Source organism: Camelus ferus, chromosome 29 (genome assembly GCF_009834535.1).
Source record: "Camelus ferus isolate YT-003-E chromosome 29, BCGSAC_Cfer_1.0, whole genome shotgun sequence".
Taxonomy (NCBI): Eukaryota; Metazoa; Chordata; class Mammalia; order Artiodactyla; family Camelidae; genus Camelus; species Camelus ferus.
In genome coordinates, this window is record NC_045724.1 from 3,697,842 (window position 1) to 3,719,322 (window position 21,481).

Here is a 21,481-nt window from a genome sequence, read left to right on the forward strand (position 1 = left end):
TGTGCTGTACACCAGAAATTGACACATTGTAAACTGACTATAACTCAATTAAAAAAATTTTTAAAAAAAGATGCCAAATTATCAGAAGTGGTTACCCCTCAACAGTAAAAATTACAAGTAATTTCTATATTCCTCTGTGATTTTCTGTATTCTCCATGTTTTCTAATAATAAACTAGTTACATAATGAAAAGAGAAAATTTAAGAGCTGTAATTTATTTTTTACAAATAAAACTGTTAACTAAGTAACAGAATAGGCTCAGATAATGATCATTTTTCCTCAGTTTTAAAGTATATAATAAGTAAGTAATAAACCACTGATACCACTGATAAGACAGTACATTCATGGACTGAGATTGTCTGTACATCTGTTGTATAGAGAAATGCCAGGTAAGTATTTCCTATTTCATATAACACCATAAACTTAAAAGCAAGTACAGGCAATACATGAAGTTTTCCTGTATAAACACAAAACTGGGTTTTTTGGTTTGGTTTGGTTTTGCTTTTGGACTTCAGGATATTTTCAAAGTGTCTAAAATAAACTTTTAAAGAAACAAAGATTAGAACAAAAAAACTTACATTTTCTATTGTGTACTAAGAGGGCTTGTTTCAAATCTATCGTTGCTCTCCCTAATAAAGCATCTGCTTTTAAAGTGTGATGACTCCAAACTCGGAACTCCAATGTGGTCTGTGGGGTCACATTTCTGCGGGGGTAAAATTGTAACAAAAATACAGGCGTAAACACTAACTTCAATAATTTTTAAAAAGTCATGAATTCAGCTTACTGAAGGAAAAAATACTGTATGAAATAGTCAACTATATAATAAAAACAGTATTTACTTTCAAGTACATTAGGATTTTAATAAGCAGATAAAATTTTCTGTAATTAATAAAGCCAAACACCAGCAACACATCAAAAGTCTTACTAAGACTTCACAGTAACATTATTTCTATTTGAACAAATGGATAAAATTTAAGCCAGCTGCTGGTATTAGCTGTGATACTTTAGATACAAATTTACAACGAATGATTTTCTGTCCTATTTATTTGTACAAGATAATAAGGGAAAACATGGCTATATGGAAAATACTAGTTTGTACAGCAAAAGCAAGGATTACCATGGCTCATCTCTAAAGAAAATAAAATGAACCAAAAAATTTTTCACACTTGAAATTGTCTACTTACACTAGAAAGTAGCATTCCTCACTTTGAAGTCATCCAACGAAAACACCCCCACAAAACACCACCACCACCGGAAAAACATTCCAGGAAGCAAATTCTCTTTGGAAAATCTGAACCCCTTACACCAGATACTTACATAGTTAGCTGCTCATCCCACTTTGGATTAGAAGAACTACTGGATTTTGCTGTTTTCTTACTTTCTCCATCTACAACTACTTCTGTATATATTGCTGTTCCAAACCAGTTCTTTTTCCTTTTTAGTTTGGCACTAGAAACTAACGGAGACATGATAGTCACTAGTGAACACATTTAGCTAAAAAGCAGTTTTTTGCAGTAATAAATCAATAAACATGGAATTGTGCTTCTTGTGCAATGCAAACTCCTCACTGGCAGAATGAAGAAACAATACAAAAAGTCTACTGTTCATGTCTGAGAACCATCTGAACTTTTTAAGTTTTACTGAAACATAATTCAAAATATACCCATTTTAACTATACAGTACCTTTAATATGTTCACCCACAGAAGTGTGCAACCATCAGCACAAGCAATTTTAAAACATGTCCATCACCCCCAAAAGAAACCCCATACTGTTGAGCAGTCACCCTCCTTTCCCATCTCACCTCCTCCCCGCCAGCCCCAGGCAAGCACTAATCTACTCTCTGGTGAGGGAAGCTGATGCTGGGGGAGGCTACGCGTGTGTTGGGGTGGGCGTGTATGGAAATCTCTGAGCTTCCTCTCAGTTTTGCTGTGAATCTAAAACTGCTCTAAAAAAATTCAGTCTTTTTTAAAAAGCACTGAGTCGGACATATCTGGATGCACATTTTAACTCTGCCACTTACTAGATATGTGACCTTAAGTCAGTCAACTAACCCGTCTGACCCTCAATTTTCTCATCTGAAAAACAGGGGAGCAATAAATAGTACCTGATACTTAGAATTGGTGAGTGAAGGCAAACAAAGTACTATTATCCCAACGAATGCCTAGCACCCAACACTGGTGACTATTAACCTACTACTATCACTAGTAACTGCGCAGCATTAACGCTTCTGAGCTAACTGTAGATATATTTAAAAGACACCCATTGTATACTTTTAAACTGGCAAAATCTTCAATAATACCAGATGCTGGCAGGGTATGGAAAGTGATTTTTAAAAGACAATTTTTAATTTCATGAGGAATTCATAATATGCTGGCAAAAATGTGCACATAAAAACTAGAATGCTACAATTTTTAATAATCAAAAGATAACCTTATTAATTTAAATAAGAATTCTAATTTATACGTAGGATAGATTTTATTTTCCTATCCCATGAGTTTCCTTTGGGGGTTATACCAGAGTGTCCTCTACTAAAAGATTATATAAATATGGAAAAACCTATGAGAAAAATAGAGTCCTCAGTGCATGTGTGTGAGAATTTAATTCAACAATTCCACTCACAATCATGCCCCCCAACCTAGTGATAAACATAAGCAATACATATGCATGAAGAGAACTATAACCCTTCACTGATGAACATACAAGACGTGCAGGGAATGACACGACTATTCCTGGACCTGGACCTTTTAACACTGAAAGATTTCAATTATCTCCAGTTTAATATGTTATGTTTAAACGTTTTAAGTGAAAACACTAATACTGGTTCTGAGGGAGGTTTCTTTCCAGGGAGGACAGAGGAAAAGGGAGGGAGACTCTAACATTCAGATGAAATGAAAAGAAAATTAGAGAATAGTAAAAGAATATTTTAAAATGCAAAGTAATAAGAGCTTTCTTGCAATGTATCATTAAAAAGCACTATAAAATAAAAGTAATTAAAACTGACTGCACTGTGAGAGCAGAGGTGAAAAGAACAGAAAAAATATAAGGGTGGCATTTCAACAGGAAAAGACAGGTTATTCCATAAATGTTGAAGCACGTGAAAAGAATAAAGTTAAATCCATATTCACAACACTTACAAAAATGATACATAGGATTAAATTTTTTAATTTAAAAGTAACTATTAAGGTACTATAAGACATAATAGCTAAAAATGTGAATATAACAGCCCATTAGTTTTTCAGTCTCAAATCTTGTCTTTTTATCCATCTTGCACTTCGTTTCTGTCACTTTCCTGCAGAAAGCTGGACACCTAAACTGCTTTGGATGTTGAGATGCCACGCTTCCGTGTGCTATTACACTTACGCATGTGCCGCACTGAAGCGTACGTTAGCCTGTGTTACGTGGGTACTTTTCTCTTTGATTTTTTCTGTTATAGTTTTCCTGCTTTCCATGGTCAATGTTCTTATTCTTATTTGTTACTGCCAATCAGATATGGGTTAAGAAGAGAAATAAGAATGAAGATATATAAGCTAACAGAGCATCTAATTTACAGAGCATGGCCTGCCAGACTGCAGGAGCAGAGGTGACCTTAAACCTGGTACTATCTGATTATTTCAAAAATAAAGAAAAATCAATACATGTTGCTGTTATCTAATAAAAGGAGCGACAACTTGGAGTCCTGAGACCCTGGTTGGTTTTCCTATTACTAATGGAAGGCACTTAATCTGATTTTCAGTTTCTTCACCAGTAAAACAGGAGTACATATTTATTCCACAAGGTATTGTTAGATCAGTAAGATTGCAGATTTTAAGGTGCTTTGTAATTTAAAAAACTAGATCAACAAAATGAAGAAAGGCAAAGACAAGGAGGAGAGAAGAGAGAAAAGCAAGGTGCTAAAATCCGGTGCCATTTAGCACAGGTCCAAGTTCAGCCTCCCAAGGGCATCACTGCATTTCAAAGAACAGTAACTGACACCCAAAGTGATAAACACTGCGGTTGCCCTATCCCGGCAACTTACACTGCTTTGCTCCACATCTACTTTCCAACTGGTTCTCCAGACTTCTGGTGATTCCACTAGTTACCTGACAGCTTTCCAATGAGCTTCCTTCTGGCTCAAAACAGCCAGATCAGGATTTTGTTACTTCAGCTAAGAATTCATACCTAGGTAAAGGCCACGAAGAAAGTTACATCCCAGATATGCTGGTCACGGGTCCTGCACACGTTTTAACACCGAAAACCAAAGATGTGGGTGGCTCTTAAGCTTACGCAGAGCAGAAGTGGGAGTATCAGAAATTACACTTATAAGTGGTTCTCAAGTGGAGTGCACATCAGAATCATCCAGGGAACTGCGTCAAAATACACATCCCCCTGGTTCACAGGAAACGGAAGACAAGCCTCCCTTAGACACGGCTCAACCTCACTCATAAGGAGAGAAATGGTATTTAAAACGACACTAAGATAGCACTTCTTATCTGACTGTCAACATGCCTGACAACGTTCTGATGAGGCTGTGGGACAACAGGCACTCACAGAGGGCCGGCAGGAACATGGAAATGGTACAGGACCTGCGGAGGGAACCTGGTTGCACAGCTGGCCTTTGAACAACAGGCCTCTGAACTGTGTGCGCCGACTTACACGCAGATTTTTAAAAATAAATACGTGCTACACGATCAGTGGCTGGCTGGATCCACGGACGTGGAATCATGGACACCAAGGGCCGACTGTAAAGTTACACACAGATTTGACCTCATGGGAGTCGGTGTCCCCGACCCCTACTGGGGTTCAGAGGTCAACTGTAATTGGCAGTATTACACGTGTTTACTCTCTGAGCCAGCAATTTCATTCTAGGATTCCACCCTAATGACACATGGGAAAAATAAGACATGACACTCGCATGCTCCCGACTGCAGCACCTCCTGCAATAACAAAAGAGTGGAGCCTCAGCTCCTACCAGCGATGAGCTGGTGAAACAACGCTGGCGTGTCTAGCCATCCTGCGACACAGACGTTCCTGGAGAACAAGGGCCTTGTGCCTTCGTATATGTGATTGCACTTAGCAAATACTTGCCAGTGATTGAATGAATGGCTCAGATGGATGTAAGAAGGCCTTTACCAGCCCCCTCCTCCCTAATAATCATTAAGGACCAACTCAATGATGCTTATTCCAATACCTAAGCTCTCCCACCACCGGAGAGGATACAGCGTCTCTGCGTTCAGCACGGGTTCAATAAATATTTACTAAATAACTAAAATACTTTTAGAGAGTTTCTAGCTTTGAGGTCTCATGCAACAAATACACCACTCTGTGAATCTAAAATAAAAGACACCTATGAAATAAGCCTGCTGAATTAGGTATTAAAAAGAAAGTTTCATCAGGGAACCACCATTTTAAATTATTATGAAAATAACTTACCAGTTACCTGTAACTGTAACCTTCCACTGTGGTTACCATTACTAGTATCAGACCTTGGTGAAGCAGTGGCCATGTCCCAAAATTCAGCTTAAACCTATAAAAAAGTTGATTTATTCATATGTTAAATTAGAGATTACAATTTTCAATATGATTAACACTATTTGCTTGAATTAACTAAGAAATCAGACCTAATTAAATATTTTCAACCCATCACATGTTGATATGGTCACACCATCCCCCATTTAAAATAAAGATTTAGTACTACTATAAGATTTACAGGAGAATATGGGCAATTAACCATATCTGGGTCAACTTGAGCAACAAAATAAATGATGATAGTAAGAATCCAGGGTCATTTGTTGATTTCTATGTAAAATAAGTACAAAGGTTTTATATATTTTTGTTATTAAATATTATATATATTACACATAATTTATTTATTATCTGAACCACCTAAGTAAGCTGTCTCTTTACTCTGCAATACTTTTAATATGCATTTCCTAAAAATAGAAGTATTTTCTTAAATAATAATAATACGAAGACAGAATTCTGGGAATTAACTAGTGCATTACAAGTATCTAATATACAATTCGTAGTCTGTAATTTCATCAACTGTCCCAACAATGCCCTTCACCATAATTTTAAAACATACTACCTCACGCAGGTTTATAAAATACATTAGTTGTCACGTCTCCAGTAAAACCTGCATGCTTCTTTTTAGACCTTTTTTTACCCTCAAGTTCTGCTTCACTCCTCTACCCAATTTTTAATTTTTAAATACAATACAAAGCAGACCTACTTCAGCTTTCTTCTGCATGGCAGATATCTTAAGGCTAAACTTCTACCCACTCTTAGCCTACTAAGATAAAGTAGAACATTCTGGGCAAGATTGACAAATACTAATAAACATTCATGTTTATCCTATTTCCCTTCTTTGTAGTCTTTTCTATGTTCTATTTAGATCCTTCCACCAAATCCACAGACCTAACCATCTAAAAATCATTATACTCTCTTCACTTATTTGTAGTTGCATATAGTATGTGTCTGTATGTGTGTACGTGTGTGTGTGTGTGTGTGTGTGAAAAGATAAACAGTTGTTTACTGTTTAAGTGATTCTAGTTAACATATTCACAGGTTCTGAAACCCCATTCTGCAGATGAGAAAACAGGCTCAAGGATGACTTCCACCTGCATGTACATCGGCCATCATGTTCATATGGGAAAACCAATGGAAGCCACAGAGGATCAGCACACATTGAAGAAACTCGATGGAAACGGAAGGCTTTCAGTTTCTAGCAACCTGGTATACCAGAAAGGCCTTTCTGCTTCAACGCGAACAGATCCTAGATAAATCAGAACCGATGCACTTCTCAAACACGGCTGTGTTCTCAAGAATTACAAGAAATTATTAAGCCTGTTCCCACCACACGCAGCAATAGCCTAAAAAAGTTTTTTTTTTTAGTTGAAATAACAAAAAGAAATAATGACTAGTAAGCAAAAAAGGTTTTTTTATTTTAATTTTTTTTTCTGGACATGCATGCTGATAGCAGCCCTGGGATTAAGTAATAAAGAACTGGGCCTGCTATCAAGTAAGGAAAAGGACATACTAGACAAATATAAACAAAAAGAAAGCTGGGATTAATTAAATAGCAGAGAAAGAGCATTATTAAGGAGAACAAAGAAAATGAGACAAGATCCAATCTAGTAAGTGGACATAAAACTCCAAATTTGCATGCTTTAAGGAAACTTTGGATCCTTCCCCTAATCCAACACAGTGACCTCAGCCAAGAAGAAAGGGAAGACTGTCTCCCTAACAGACTTCCAGGCTGAGGATGCTAACACTGGTGGAGGAAGCACCCATGTTCCCAAACCAGTCAGCTGCACTGATAACACAGGTGATCTGGAAGATGTGTCAACCACTCGGCACAGTTATGATGGTAACAGGCATATGGCTCCTGCAACTGACCACTGCATCCTGCCCACAGTCTGCCTGAGAACCCAACGGCAACCAGAGCCATTTCCCCAAATGCCACCTGACACCGCTTTTCTGGGGAATCAAAATTGTGGTGACAGAAGGCATCACTGAGGAATTCTTTAGAGGATTAAATAGCAGTGCGGTGCATTTACCATGTGAACCAGCAATCCAGAGAGGTTAAAATGCTTTGATTACGCTGAGTTTGAGAACCCGGAGTCCCTGCTCAGTGCCCTGAGCCTCAGTAAAGCATCTCTCGGTAACAGAATTCTGGGGAACACTGCTCAGGATAAAGACAAGCATGGCTGTGCTTTTGGCTGAGAGAGAAATCAGGCTTCTCACAGAACAGATGCAGACTGGAGGAACTGCCCTGCCACAGACAGCTGTGACGACTGCCCACCTACAAGGGTGAGGAGAGCTTTGAGGGCAAACATCACGACTACTGTGGAGGCCAGGATCGCTGCGATGACTAAGGCAGCAGAGACAACGACAGAGGATGTGACGTCAGGATAAACAGTGGCAGAAACGCACGCAGCAGTGGGTACTGAAAGGACGAGAACTACAGAGGAAGCCAGACCACTCGGAAGACAGAAGGATGGGACGGCTGATTATGGAGTTCCAAAGTTGATTCCTCTCGGGATGATCACAGGGGTGGACAGAGGACCCTCCCAGGGACCCAGCTGAAACTGAAGCTTCAGAGCGCTCCTAACGCCTCCCAGCCCAGCCCAGCAGCTCATCCATCTGGAGCGGCAAAGCCTGTGGACCCAGCCGCGAGAGAGCAAGCAGGAGACCGGCTACGACGGAACAGGAGGAGTCGCAGCAGCCACTAGACAACCCAGAACCGAATGACGACCCTGGAAGACACAGCCACACTGGCAAAGTGAAGGGTCTCAACAACAGTAACGGTCAAGGACAGGAAGAGAGTCATCTCAGACTGGGATCCTGCTACACCTGTCAGAAGTCAGACGGGATGCATGAAGGAGAGACAGTGTTAAGTCAAGGGAAACTGAATACTCAGTAAGGATGAAGACTGTCACTCTCCAACTTCTAAACCACCCAAATCTGATTAGCTGCTAGAGGAAATGCTGGCCTCTCCGTCAAAAGAGAATGCCTGGGCAGAGTGAAGTGCTAATCCTGCGGCCTGATCTTAGAGCTCAAACTCAGAGCAGCAGGCCCTACAAGTGATGGAGAAGCCCCTCCGGCTCAGGCAGGATCAACCAGGAAACATAAAAATAAGTATCCCAAGGGAATGAAAATGAGTGTCCCAAAGGTGAGAGTGGGAACCCCAGCATGGGTCATCAGATGAAGGGAACAAAGATTAACAGAAGAAAGTCTGAAAGGCAACATGGCAAAAAGGGTCAAGAACCCCAACCCCCAACCTGCACCTGAGCCAAATACAGAATCCAGCCTGTAAATTCAGAACTGTAATATGCTGCTCTCCCACTTGAAAATTAAAATGAGGGAGATTACAAAATAGACCTAAATATTCTGTGCTTTTTCCTAGTCTCTCTCTACTCTAGATCATTTCTAAGCAAAACAAACCTCTATCCAGACAAGACAAAATAAAACTCACCATCTCCTGGGGAAGTAAAGCCTCCAAGGGCTGTTAGAACTACAGGAAAAACTGACAAACCGTTCACTGTCACAGGCAACTTCAACACACTCTAGTTTTTCATAGGTCATGTGGACCAGAAGAATAAAAATAAAAACAAAAACAAAATGATGAACAGGCATGATTTAATGAACACAACAGAACATTATACCCAATTATTAGAAAATATTCTTATCAAGCATATGTGGGACATATAGAAAAACAATACACACACTGGGAAATAATGAAATTACACTGAATTTCAAAGAATATATATCATATTGTTCCCAAGTTCTGACCATAATGCAATTAAGTTAAAAAAAAAATGAAAGATAAATTTTTTAAAATACAAATAGAAAATAATAACATTTCTAAATATTTCATGAGTCAGAAGAAAACATACTAGAATTTTATCTAAAAATACCGAGAACTGAATGATAAAAATACTACATATAAAAATTTGTGGAATACGGTAAAAGTTATAGAGGCAACTCTATAGCCTTAAAGATTTATCCTAGGAAAAGAAGGCTGAAAATTGATGAGTTAATAGGCCAACCTGTTAAGTTAGAAACATAATAAATAACAGTAAACCCAAAGAAAGTAGGAGATAATAAAGAACAGAAACTCATGAAGTAGAAAAAAAGGTAACAGGACTAACGAAGTCAGAGCTCTTAGAAAACACTCAAATAAACACCTGGCAAGACTGATGAAGGGTAAGTAAAATAAAACAACATAAAAAGCCTCATAACAGAACAACATATCTAGGGACATACGTCACATACGTCGCAATGCAGATACGAGCTGGGAAAGGAGAGACAATGAAACGGCCCTGATACTATCGATATGGAAAGAATTAAATTGGATCCCTACCTCACATCATATACAAAATCAATTCAAAATGGACTAGTTTCATACTAATGTGAAAAGGCAAACTTTAAAACTTCTAGAAGAAATTACAGCAGAAAACTATTGTTTTATGTCCTCCTCCCAAAATGCAAAGGTTCCTTAAACAAGCATACTAACCAAAGAAGAAAAGAGTGAATATTCTGACGATGTGGAAACTGAGAACTTCTGTTTATCATAAAACATCACAAAGAAGACTTAAAAGACTTAAGAAAAAGAAGACAAGCCACAAACTGGGAGATACTCACACAATGTGAAACTGATTAAAGATTAGTATTTAAACTATATGAGAACTTCTACCAAAAATGAGAAAAAGACAACACAGTAGGCAAATGGGCAAAAAAAACCTGAGCAGAAATTTCACAGACAAGGAAACCTGTTAGGCCAATAAGCATTTAAAAAGATGCAGAATCTCATTATTCATCAAAGAAATACAAGTTAGGACCACATGAGATGTTATTTTCAACTCACTAGAATGGTAAGGACTAGGACTTTGACAGTACCAAATTATGGCAAAAAAAAAGTGGAGCGGTCATAGGTTTTAGCACTGCTAGTACATGTGTAAAAGAGGTAAATAGGTAGGTGTTAAAATTGGTAATATTGCTGGAAAACAATTTGGTATTATCATGTAAAGTCGAACATCTGCATGCCTTTCAATGAGCAGTTCTAGATAAAGACTATAAAAATTTTTGTACTTTTGTGCCAAGTATAAGCACTCTTCGTAATAGCAACAACAACAAAAATCCCCAAATATTCCAAGGTAGAAAAATGGTGAAAGGAATCAGGCTGACACACAGCGGAGCATCACAGAGCAGTGAGCATGAATGAGCCACAGCTGCAGGCGAGCACTTGGACGGCTCTTGGGGATGTAACAGTAACTGAAACAAGACCAAAGGAGCTGCGAGTGTTAACATCTCCCTCTCACTGAGTCCCACCGCCAAGATTTAACATTCTACACTGAGGTCATCAAGAAGTGCTTCCAACCCCTCACGACAAAGAAGAAAGAAATGAATTACTTCAGCAGTTAACTTGACCTCATCTTTGGCTATGCATTTCTTTTGAAAATGCCATGATTCTATGATAGAAAAAGATACCTGGAAACCTCGGGGCACTGTGGATCCTGAGTCTCAAAAGCTCATATGATCACCAACTGAACGAAGCCCACAGAAGAATGGCTGGGGTCCAAGGACAATCCAATGACAAGCCTGTGGAGCTGGCTGGCACTCTCTGGAGTCATAAAACCCTGACCCCTGGGCTTTCTGTGTGCCTGGAGCCTACTGACACCGTAACCCCCACTGCCCGCTACAGGACCCTTTGTGCACCTGCATTTCTGCAAGATATAAAACACCTTCTCCTGATGTGTGTTTATCCTAACACAACTCACTGCCCCAGGGGATGGCCCAGCTCACTATATCCTAACACCCGAGGCAGGCAGGCCTCACATCCTGCCCTTGCCAAGGTCATAAAACCTACTGTTCAGAGAAGTCCCTGACAGATCTGACAACTAGTCAGGTCCCTGTGCACAAACTGATCACGCAGCCCCCTCCTCCTTGTGTGCACAGCCCCCTCCCTCCAATAAAAGACCCTGCATGTCCCCCCACCCCACCCCACCCCACCCCTCCAACGCTCATGCAGGCATCTGTGCGGCCCACTTGCCTGCAGCAGTGTAACCAGCAAACTTTCCTGAACTCTTCTCGGCCTCTGGTAATTCTTCACTAACCCGTGTTACCGGCCCACCGTGCGTGTATAACCCACAACAGTCTTCCAAGGAGTGCGCTATAAATCTAAGAGAACTCTTCTGCCAAAACGGAAAAAGGAGTGTGTGGAAATAGATCTTCCACATTTCTGCACTCTAGATAAGCTTTATTTTATATGTGGTACCGTAATATCCACAGTCCAAAAATAAGTCTCCAGGATTATTTTCTTGTTACAAATTTGAATGTGCATTCTGAGAATGTTTTATGATGCTTGAATGTTTTCTTCGAAATGCACAGATTTATAAATTAAGACTTTTCTCTATAATAAAATACCACTTGTGCAAGCTTTAAAAAGACTCTGGGGGGAACAGCTCAAGTGGTAAAGTGCATGTTAAGCATGCATGAGGTCCTGGGTTCAATCCCCAGTACCTTCATTACATTTTTTTTTTTTGAATAAAGAAAAAGACTCTAAAATATAACTATTAAGCTCAAACAAAGAAATATATTTGTGGTAATACTGCTTTTAAAAAGAGGAGATAAAAAACCAAATTCAGATCAGCAGTGGCTTCAGAGGGCTGGGGAAAGGCAGGAATGTGGGACTACGGCGGGGCTCACAGACCGCTCCTTAACTGTGTTGGAACTGGTTTGGTGGTTGGTCCCCAAATGTTTGTTTTTACTATGAACTTCCATATGTTATATGTAATCTGGCATGTTCAAATTACAGAAGTTTTAAAAATGTAAAGAAAGAAATGGAAGGCAAGGAGGTAGACATAGGACAGGGCAGATCACTGATTCACCAAACACACTGCTGGCTGGGGGTGCGTCTGGAGCCTGAGAAGAAAAGGTAAAGACACAGCTTTCGTACAGATGCTGCGTAGTCAGCCTTCCAAGAAAAAGATGTTTCTTCTCTGTACAGTAAGTAAGGAACCCAAGGATAAGTGAAGGTGTTGATTCATTTGGAGGGAGATTAAAAGAAAATTGAGGGACTTCAGTAGTGAATTAGACAGAAAGGTAATTGCTGAGGATAAAGGCATAGGATAAGTTACTTGAAAGGAATTGTAAAGTTTAAATAAAAACTTTAAGGTTAAACTTTACATTTCAAACACTGTGCAGACTGGGAAACTGCCAACTGGGAAACAGGCAAGAGACTGTCTGCTCCAACTGCTTAAAACTCTTTCTGAATCCAGATTTCCACCTCCACGCTATTTTCTCCCTTTGTTCTGTATAAATCAATCCTCAGACTCAAGAGCGCATGCCTATAGCAGCCAGGAAATGCAAACTTAAACTGCAAACGACAGAGACGGTTCCAAATGGTTCTATTTTGCCTGAAGATGGAAGATACACAGCAAATAAAATTATCTATTTCAACACACAATCAGTTCTCACACTTCATTTAATAACATAAAGTTGCGTGGCACTTAAAAACACACATAATGTACTATTACATACATTCTTTAATGTAAGCGTCACAATAAACACTGTGTGAGTGGGGAGGTACTGCTTCCAGCTTATAGATGAAGATACTGTACAGTTTAACTATTAAATATATATAGTCTTGGTTTAAAAAAAGTTGTTAATCACTTACTCTGCACCAGGAACTGTTCTAGACACTGTGGATATAAAGCTGAGTAAGACACGATTCCTTCTTTCAAGGAGCTCATAGTCTAGTGAGGAGACAAACCTGTAAGCAAATAAACAGCTTTCAGCAAGACAGTTACTAAAATAGAATCAAAATGCCAAGTGGCACATCTGGGGCACACGAGAGAAAATGGATAATCTACCCTACAGGAACTTGGAAAAGGTTCACAGAGAAGGTGAACTTCTGAATGAACCGTCTGCAAGTGCCACTCTTCAAGAATTACGGGATGTCTGGAGGGTTCACAGGACGACTGGTCTGGCTGGAAACAGGCTGTAACCTGGTGAAAGGGACGAGGCCGACAGGCAGACGGGGTAATCTGCACTGTGCAGGGTCCCCCGGGGTAGCTCGTGTGGTATTCAGGACACACCACGCGCAGTGGTTCAAAGCTTATCCTGAAGGTAACTGACAGACACCGGCAGGTTTCAACAACGAGAACTGCATTTTAGAACAGTAACTTTGGCAGCAGTGGGGCTAGATTTAAAATAGTGCATTTATCTGAACCAGAGCCCTGATGGTGTGAAGGAAAAAGCTCAACGTGTGTGTAAGATCTCTGACCCAACGATTACCAGATAGTGGAGGGTCAGAAAGAAGTACTCTGAACAACCCGAATCCCCCACTTCACTGTCTGGGTGGATGCTGGCACCGCAACCAGGACAGGGAACAGAAGGAGGAGCAAACTGTGGGAGACGAGGCTTTCAAGAGCCAGCTCTGCTGTCAAGACTGCTTGGATTCCATTTCCACTTCTGCCACCTAACAGCTGTGTGACAGAGTGCGGCAAAAGAAAAAACAAAGTCTTGAGTTTTAGCAAACTTTCAAGTGAACCAGTTATTCATCCAAATGAATTTAGGTCATAACCTATGCCCAGAGGATATGGCCATTTTAACGTAAGCTGATTATGTGCAACCCAACCCTTTAAAGAAAATGCCACAGAGCTGTATAAAGGTTTGTTAATATTCAACTGCAAAGAACAGGGAGTCCTGAATGCAGATAAGCATCTATATTCCCAGTCCTCCAAGGTTACAGAACTACCAACTCCTCACTCAGAAGAGTATCTTAATTGCCTACGTACCTCAGGATGTCATTCTTAAGTCAGAAGCTACAGATCTGATCCATTTTGCACACTATGCATGGAATTAAGAAAAGCCAGAGAAATATCGTCACGTATCTATCTGCCTGGATCAATTAATAAACACGCTTACTGACTGTCTAGAATGTAAAGCAGGTATGGCAAGGGCACAAAAAATGGCAGAAGACAAAGCCCCAGTTTCCATACCAGCAGTCTAGCTTTGAAGACAGTATGAATACACAGTAACACCTCAGTAACAAGACAGAATGGCACACAGCAGCTGCTGGAGAAGTTCAGTCCAATGACTGTGGAACTTGAAAGGTTAGAAAACCTGCATTTAGGCAAAACTGCTGTATCAACAGCACAAAATTTAAAGCTCAGTGAATATGGCAAAAATAAAGATAGATGAACAGAACCCCCCTCCCCCGAAGATACCCAAGATTCAGCAACCCTCAAGCAGAGAGTAAGCATTTATAAAAGCATGAACTACAAAACAGAGGATTTAATGTAAAACAATACAGGAATATTACTTCTATACAGAGATTACTTATGAAAATACGTCGTCAGTCATTTCAATGAATTTATAAAGCAGGACAGTAAACAAGAGTGCGACCAACTCATCCTGGTGTGCCCAGGACCATCCAGCTTTTGATCTGCCTCTTGGGAAAAGTCTCAGTCCTGGGCACACCGGGATCCTCCTTTCCTAGGAGTAACCGTGAGAAACAACAGAATGGCTCTAATTGCACAGAAGGCTTTTTTGATGTGTCTCAAGGGTATGTTTTCAGTGGAATCCTGTTGGAATGAAGCATAATCCTGATAGATTTTACAACTTCTGTATGACCTAAATATTCAGAGAGGAAAAATCGGTTTTATAGGGACCACTTATCACCAGGCCTCAATTTCGCACCCCTGGGACCACACGTTGGCAGACGGGAAGAGGAAGCAGCAGAAGCTTTCTCCACACCCAGTGCCTCTCAACAACCCAGAACCATTTACTTTCCCCAAACGCGCCGAATAATCACCACTGTGGTCTCCTTAGGACCTGAAGACACTTGCAACCTCCCGAGCGGCTTCCTAACCATCCTGCTGTTCTTCCCCACCTCACGCCATCACCTGCACTCCAGCCCCCACATCTGTGCCAACAACCCCCGGCCCTGAATCTTGCTGATTTCCGTCCCACAGACTAGCGGGGACGACCCCACCCAGGCCTTGGAGCGCCCGCTACTCGGCTCCCCATCTCTGATCAGTTACCTCTACCACTACTCCACCTTCAGATTCTGCCCACGTAACTCAGGACCCTCGGCCCCCGGCTCTCCCATTCCAGCAGCACCTGGTGGCAACCCCATCACCACTCCGCCTGCACAGCACTTCCCGCTCTGAACTGAACCGTCACATTCCCTCCCGCAAGGAAACGGGCTCAGAACGACTCTTCCCAATGTGAACAATGCAACATGAACATTATCTTTAATTCCTACTCCGCCTCCCAGGGGGCCTCCCTTCCCAGGATCTCTCAACCACTGTGCCTTTCCAACTCTGCCTTCAAGAAAACTTGGTGCAAAGGTCTCAATACATACTTCTAATTGTTTGGGACAGAAGCTAGCTGATTTCTTAAAAAGTTGTCTTGTCCACACTGATCTCGCTACGTAAATTTCATTGATTAATCCTCGCAAGTGCAAATATCACCCTCCTGATGCTTCCAAGTGCCACAGGGTGAGAAGGAACAACACCTGTCAACGGTGCCATCCCAGTGACGTGGCGCGCACCAGCAGACTGCCCCAGGCACAGGGCTATAAAGATGGGCACCACGGGGACCTTCTACCCTCCAACTACGGTGCGGGTGTTTATTTGACTCTGAAAATGCCTACCTAATCACAGGACCTGAAAAACACATCTTTCTCTCCTCTCTTTCTGTACTTTCAATCAATTTCAAAGTCCCTTTTGGTGCACAGTATATGGCACTTTATGGGAAGAGCAAGGAAGTGTTTTTTATGAGGGAAATGTATTTATCTTCAAAATGCCGAATTTCCTAAGTTAATATTAATACCAACTCTTATCACTTATCTCCACCCAATTTCAGATTTTCAGCCAGAGGAGGTAAATATATTAATTTTCCCCAAGACTTCTGGCTCTGTTTTCACTCATCTTCCAATTTTTACCTCCACTTCTCCAGCGACACAAATCTAGGCCTCTTTTCCTGACTTTTATTTTTCAGATAAATCGCACACCTCCCCTTTCGTTAAGTTCATTCTCTTGCTATTTTTCACCTAACTCACCTTCTTGTGTACAATGAGTCTACATTCACCCATTTTTTTTTATTTTTAAGTGCTACTTCTCTCAAACAATTACATGGAAAACCCACTTTACAATTAACTTACCTCAAAATTTCTCTCATTTATCTGTGTATCTGCTGCTACTTCAACCTAATAATCAAAAAAAATTTTTTTAATATAAAAAATTTTTTAAAGAATCTTACATTGAAATTCACCATACACATTGCAATTGTAATTTTCTAAGCACTAAGTCTTGATCCAAATCTAGATTCTCTTTTTCCTGCCAATTTTAACTGTTTCCAAAGTATATGAATGCCTTGTTTTCAAAATTAGTCTATATAATCAATCTGCTCTAAACCATCAGTTACACAATTAATACAAATTTCTTTCCCTTTCTCAAATCAACAAACAGGCCCCTCACTGTGACAGCTGGAGAGCCTTGCTGAACATAGCCTCACGCCTCCTCAAATTATCACAGCACACGCCCTCAGACCTACTGCCCAGGAACTAACTTCCTGCAATTTATTTCCTTGTTGTTCTTCATTAAAAATTCACCATTCACAGAAATGCAAGCCCAGTAGCTAGTCAAACTATTTAATTCAATTCTCTTCCTCAATCTAGTTAATTCTAATCAAGTTACTTCTAGATTCTGGGTACTTTAAATTCCATCGACCGCCCTGCCTTCGAAATAGCCTTTCATCACAGCAAGGCTCCGTCACAGCACAAAACACGATCAGAGCAACTTTACCTCCTCTGCTTTTTCTATCAAAGCACTTGCTTCTGATTAATAAAAAAAAATAGTTACAATTACCTACCCAACGCAAAACTAACCATGCGCCCTTTCAAGCAAAATGTGTTTCACATAAACTTCAATCCAGCAAAATTTACAGGGTCTACTTAGTCTATACAGAATACAAATTCCTCCCCAAAAAAGTAATAAATAATTAATAACAGACTTTGGACAGAGGACTAGAGGCTAACCTAGCAGTGACCATGACACACCAAAGTAAAGGCCAGTCCGGAAGATCAAGTATCAAAGATATTTCTATTCTGAGCTGACCCAAGTGCCAGTTTTTCCTCTTTTCCAAGTCAAAGGTTACCAATTAAAAAAAAAATTACATTTACTGCAAACTTAATATAAAATTCTAAACACCTAGTAACATTAGAAGTTACAAGAAACTCAAGTCTGACCCTGTCAACTAAACCTTCACTTACAGAAGACTTTCAGACTGACTGATTGGGGGGGAGGTCGAGGGAGGACAAATGATTGAAAATAAGAACACACTGTTCACCAGAGTCTACTCTGAATTTGGATTTGAATGTCTGCTCCCACATTTACTTAGAGGCAGTGGAACAGTGGTTAAGAGTAAATTCTGCAGCCAGACTGCTCAGGTCCGGATCCTGGCCCCACCTGACTAAGTTGGACCAGTGGCGAGCTCCTGTAGCCCACAGTGCCTCAGTTTTCCTATATTTATAATATGAGAAAGATAATAGTACCTACTTCATAGGGTTATTAAGAGAATTAAATGAGTTAATATTGACAAATCGCTTAGAAAACTGCCTCGCACATAACAAATGCTTAACAGCTTAACAAGTAAGTTGACACGACCTTTGACAAGTAACTGAAACTCTCTAAGCAGCAGATGTCTCAGGAGAGGTCAATGCTGTGTAAGCACTTTGTGAATTACAAAGTGCTGTCTAAATGCTAAACATTAAGAATATAACATGAAAAGAACAATGATATTAAATGAGAGACAATGTTTTGAAAACTATAGCACTTCTAGAAAAATACACACAGTTCTGCTGTATTTACTGCAATTTTATCAGTTAATTTTTCTGAATACTGAGATTACTCTTAAAACTTAATGTTTTGGCCTTTTGGGACACTCATCCCCATCTACTTATTTTAAATCATTTCTGATGCAGATTCTTATAAAAATATACCACACATGCTCACGTCTCTGAAAATGAAGCCGATGCCCCTTCCTTCCAAAGGGACGAGTACCCACGTGACTTTCACCTCCTAGGATAGTCCTCCCTATCCTCCCTTATGCCCTCCTCTTTCTTGGCCATCAAACAGACCTGGGGCTCAGAGACTATTAAAACAAGGCAAAACAAGAGCAATAAAAAAAAGAGAGGGAGAAAAGACAAATGCTTTGACTACCTGACTTCTTCAAATAGTCAACCTTCTTTCTCACCTCCAACTCACTCCTCCACTCAGGCAGTCTGGTTGCCACCTCCCCACTCTGGCATCTCCCCTCCTCTTCCACGACCAAACAGGGGCCACCTCGTGCCCATTTCCTCCGGGACCTCCATGCGCCCTCAGACAAGGGTTCACTCAGTAAGCACAGACTGGGTCTCCATGCTCTCCCTATGAAATCCTGACTCAAGCCTCTAATTTTTCCAGTAGAAGAGAATCAACTTACCATGGGGCAAAACAGAGCTGGTCAAATAAACAAACTAGATATTAGGTACTTCTTTTAACAATTTTCCTGAATTAAGTCACTCAGCACATGCATAGACTAGGCACGCTTCCAGGCAGGGTGTCAAACATTAGGAATACAAAAGCCATCTAAGATACGCTCTTTGCCCTTGGTGGGTTTATAACACAGCAGTGGGAAAGGATGGTTGGCAGCCCCAAGCTCCCTGGTAGGGCCGTGCAGAGAACGCTACAACAGAACAACAGAGAAGCACCTAGACCAGACCGTGGGTACAGGTGGAGAGGCGTCAGGAAAGGCCCCGCAGACGGCAACAGGTGAGCTGCGGAAGGATGCCCACGCAGGCGCTGTACACACGAGAGGACACAGGTGCCGTCAAGACAACAGCGCGCCGAGGAGCGAGACCACCAATGCGGGCAGAGCATCCACGAGAAGTTCTGCTCCGGGGAGGGTGTGGAGAGGGGGAGCGCCAGAGGTGAAACCTGATGAAACCACGACGAGCTAAGAAAGCCACAGAGAGCCAACGAACTTTCAGCGGGGCAGGAACATAGCGACAAACTTGGGGAAAACTGCTCTAACGGCGTTGTGAGGGTAGCCTGAGGGTAGGCTCGGCCTGAAACAGAGGAAGACGCAGAGATGTTAAGGACGGGAGTCTGTAACTGGTGGGCTAACCAGACGCAGGAATAAAGAAAGGGGGGCTAGGATGCCTTCTCACCACCTCCACACAGCCCTCTTCTCCTGGCTGCACCCAAACAGCGAGCACACGTGCTCCCTGCCCCGTCCCTCTCCCCCACTCCCCGACTCTCTTCCACACTATATCCATCCTCTGGATCCAGCAGTCAGGATGAGCTTTCCACAACAGGATGCATCGCAACAACTGTGAACACTCCAACGTGCTCTCATTTTAACGACAATAAATCCAGACTCATACGTGGCCCCGAGTGATCTGCTGCCCCCACAGCTCTCACTGGCACGCTTGCCATCCCTAACTGGATTACCTTGTGCTGCCCAGGGACCTCTGTGTTCACTGCTCCACCCGAGAGTCCCCTGGCTGCCTTCTCGGTCTTAAGGCTCAACTCAAACACAATCCGTTCAGAAAGAACCTCCAGCCAGCCCAGGCACTGCAGAAGCCTCACCCCTCCAGCTCTGCCACCCCACCCTGTTTTACCTTTCCTAGTAATTCTCAATTATTTATGCTCATATATTTTGTCTTCTCACTCCTATCCTATCCCCACCCCCGCCTCCAAGGACAGAGACTCCACCTCATTCATCACTCTACTCCCAAAATGCAAGCTGAAGCCTGGTGGAGGGAAGGACCCCTCAAAATACTACTGACTGACCAAGACAGAGCGCAGAAAAGAGAGAGATGCTGGAGGCAAAGGGAGGCGTAACATCCCATAAGCACAGCCCAAGAGCAAACTGAAGCCACCTGCTGTGGCAGGCGCTCTGTGAATGCACATGCAATCACCCAGGAAAGGCCTGCTGCATACAGTCAGCAGAACAGACAGCACCTAGGAACACAGCACTGAAGGGCTGACCAGGAGAGGAGGACCATGCTCAGGGCTGAAGAAAACAAGAAAACCTCAAGAAAGAATTTCAAGAAGAGTGGCCATGCCCACCAAGTACCCTAGTAAGATCAGCAGGAAGAGGAAACTGTTTACTGGACTGCATGGATGCTCCCAGGCCCTGAGCAGGAGCAATCTGGACAGAGTGGCAGGACCAGAAGCCAGCAGCTGAGAAGCAATGAACAGCCAGAAACGTCTGCTCAGATATTTGACTGTGAAAGAAAAGAGATACGGGCTTAAAGGGAGGTGTGCATAGGTTTGATTTTGAGGATAGGAGAGACCTGCACATGTTTTCAGGCAGGAAGAAGCTGAAGTCACTGAAGAGAATGATGACTAAGACCAGACCTCTGAGGAGGCAGGCCAGGCTGAGATGTCACGCAGAGGCAGACACACAGCGCTCACGCTGAGACCAGAGAGAGAGAGAAGGATGCGTGAGAAGGCAGAGAACTCTGAAATGATCCGGGAAGAAAGTTAAGGAGGTTTTACCAACCGATTCCCTCAGTGAAGAAGGCCCTGGGAATACAATGGTCAGCAAACAGACAAAATCCCGTCTTAACAGGCATGTGGCCAGGGAAGGAATCCGAGGCAGGCGGAGCAGACTTGGGCCCCATTAGCAGCAGCACCAAACCCCGCAGACGTGTCCCACGTGTGACTTTCCAGGGCACTTTTATGTTCATGCTTAGAAGCAAAGACACGTTAGAGCAGTTCAGAGCACAGGCTGCAGAAGAGAAAAAGCCACACACACTCCAGCTACTATCAAACCACCTCTGGTTATTCATCTGCATTATGTACACACCGTCGTTCACTAAAATCCAGCTAGAGAAAATAAAATACCTGGTACTCTCCAGAAAAGCTCTTCACCCAGAGCTGACTAACGACACGTGTTTCTGACCCACCACCAGTTATCTTCAACCTGGCTGCCACATCTCACT

The 21,481-nt window shown here is 41.8% G+C and overlaps 1 protein-coding gene and 1 pseudogene across 8 annotated transcripts in view; one reads left to right on the forward strand and one right to left on the reverse strand.

Moving 5' to 3' along the window:
• WWP1 (WW domain containing E3 ubiquitin protein ligase 1) overlaps window positions 1-21,481 on the reverse strand; it is an 85,973-nt gene that overhangs the window by 52,605 nt on the left and 11,887 nt on the right. For 4 of the 8 annotated variants that reach the window (XR_004315961.1, XM_032469920.1, XM_032469927.1 and 1 more), the window contains exons 2-5: window positions 13,157-13,252; window positions 5,410-5,503; window positions 1,317-1,455; window positions 578-702 (exon numbers count right to left, since the gene is read on the reverse strand). Coding sequence is in view for 7 of the 8 variants with exons in the window: in XM_032469920.1 (XP_032325811.1) it covers window positions 578-702; window positions 1,317-1,455; window positions 5,410-5,482 (337 nt within the window). In the remaining variant the exon portion in view is untranslated. Of the gene's footprint in view, window positions 1-577; window positions 703-1,316; window positions 1,456-5,409; window positions 5,504-13,156; window positions 13,253-16,651; window positions 16,697-21,481 lie in introns of those variants that run through there. The other 4 variants (XM_032469921.1, XM_032469922.1, XM_032469923.1 and 1 more) reach the window with 3 other exon arrangements.
• LOC102513323 lies at window positions 6,586-7,988 on the forward strand (annotated as a pseudogene).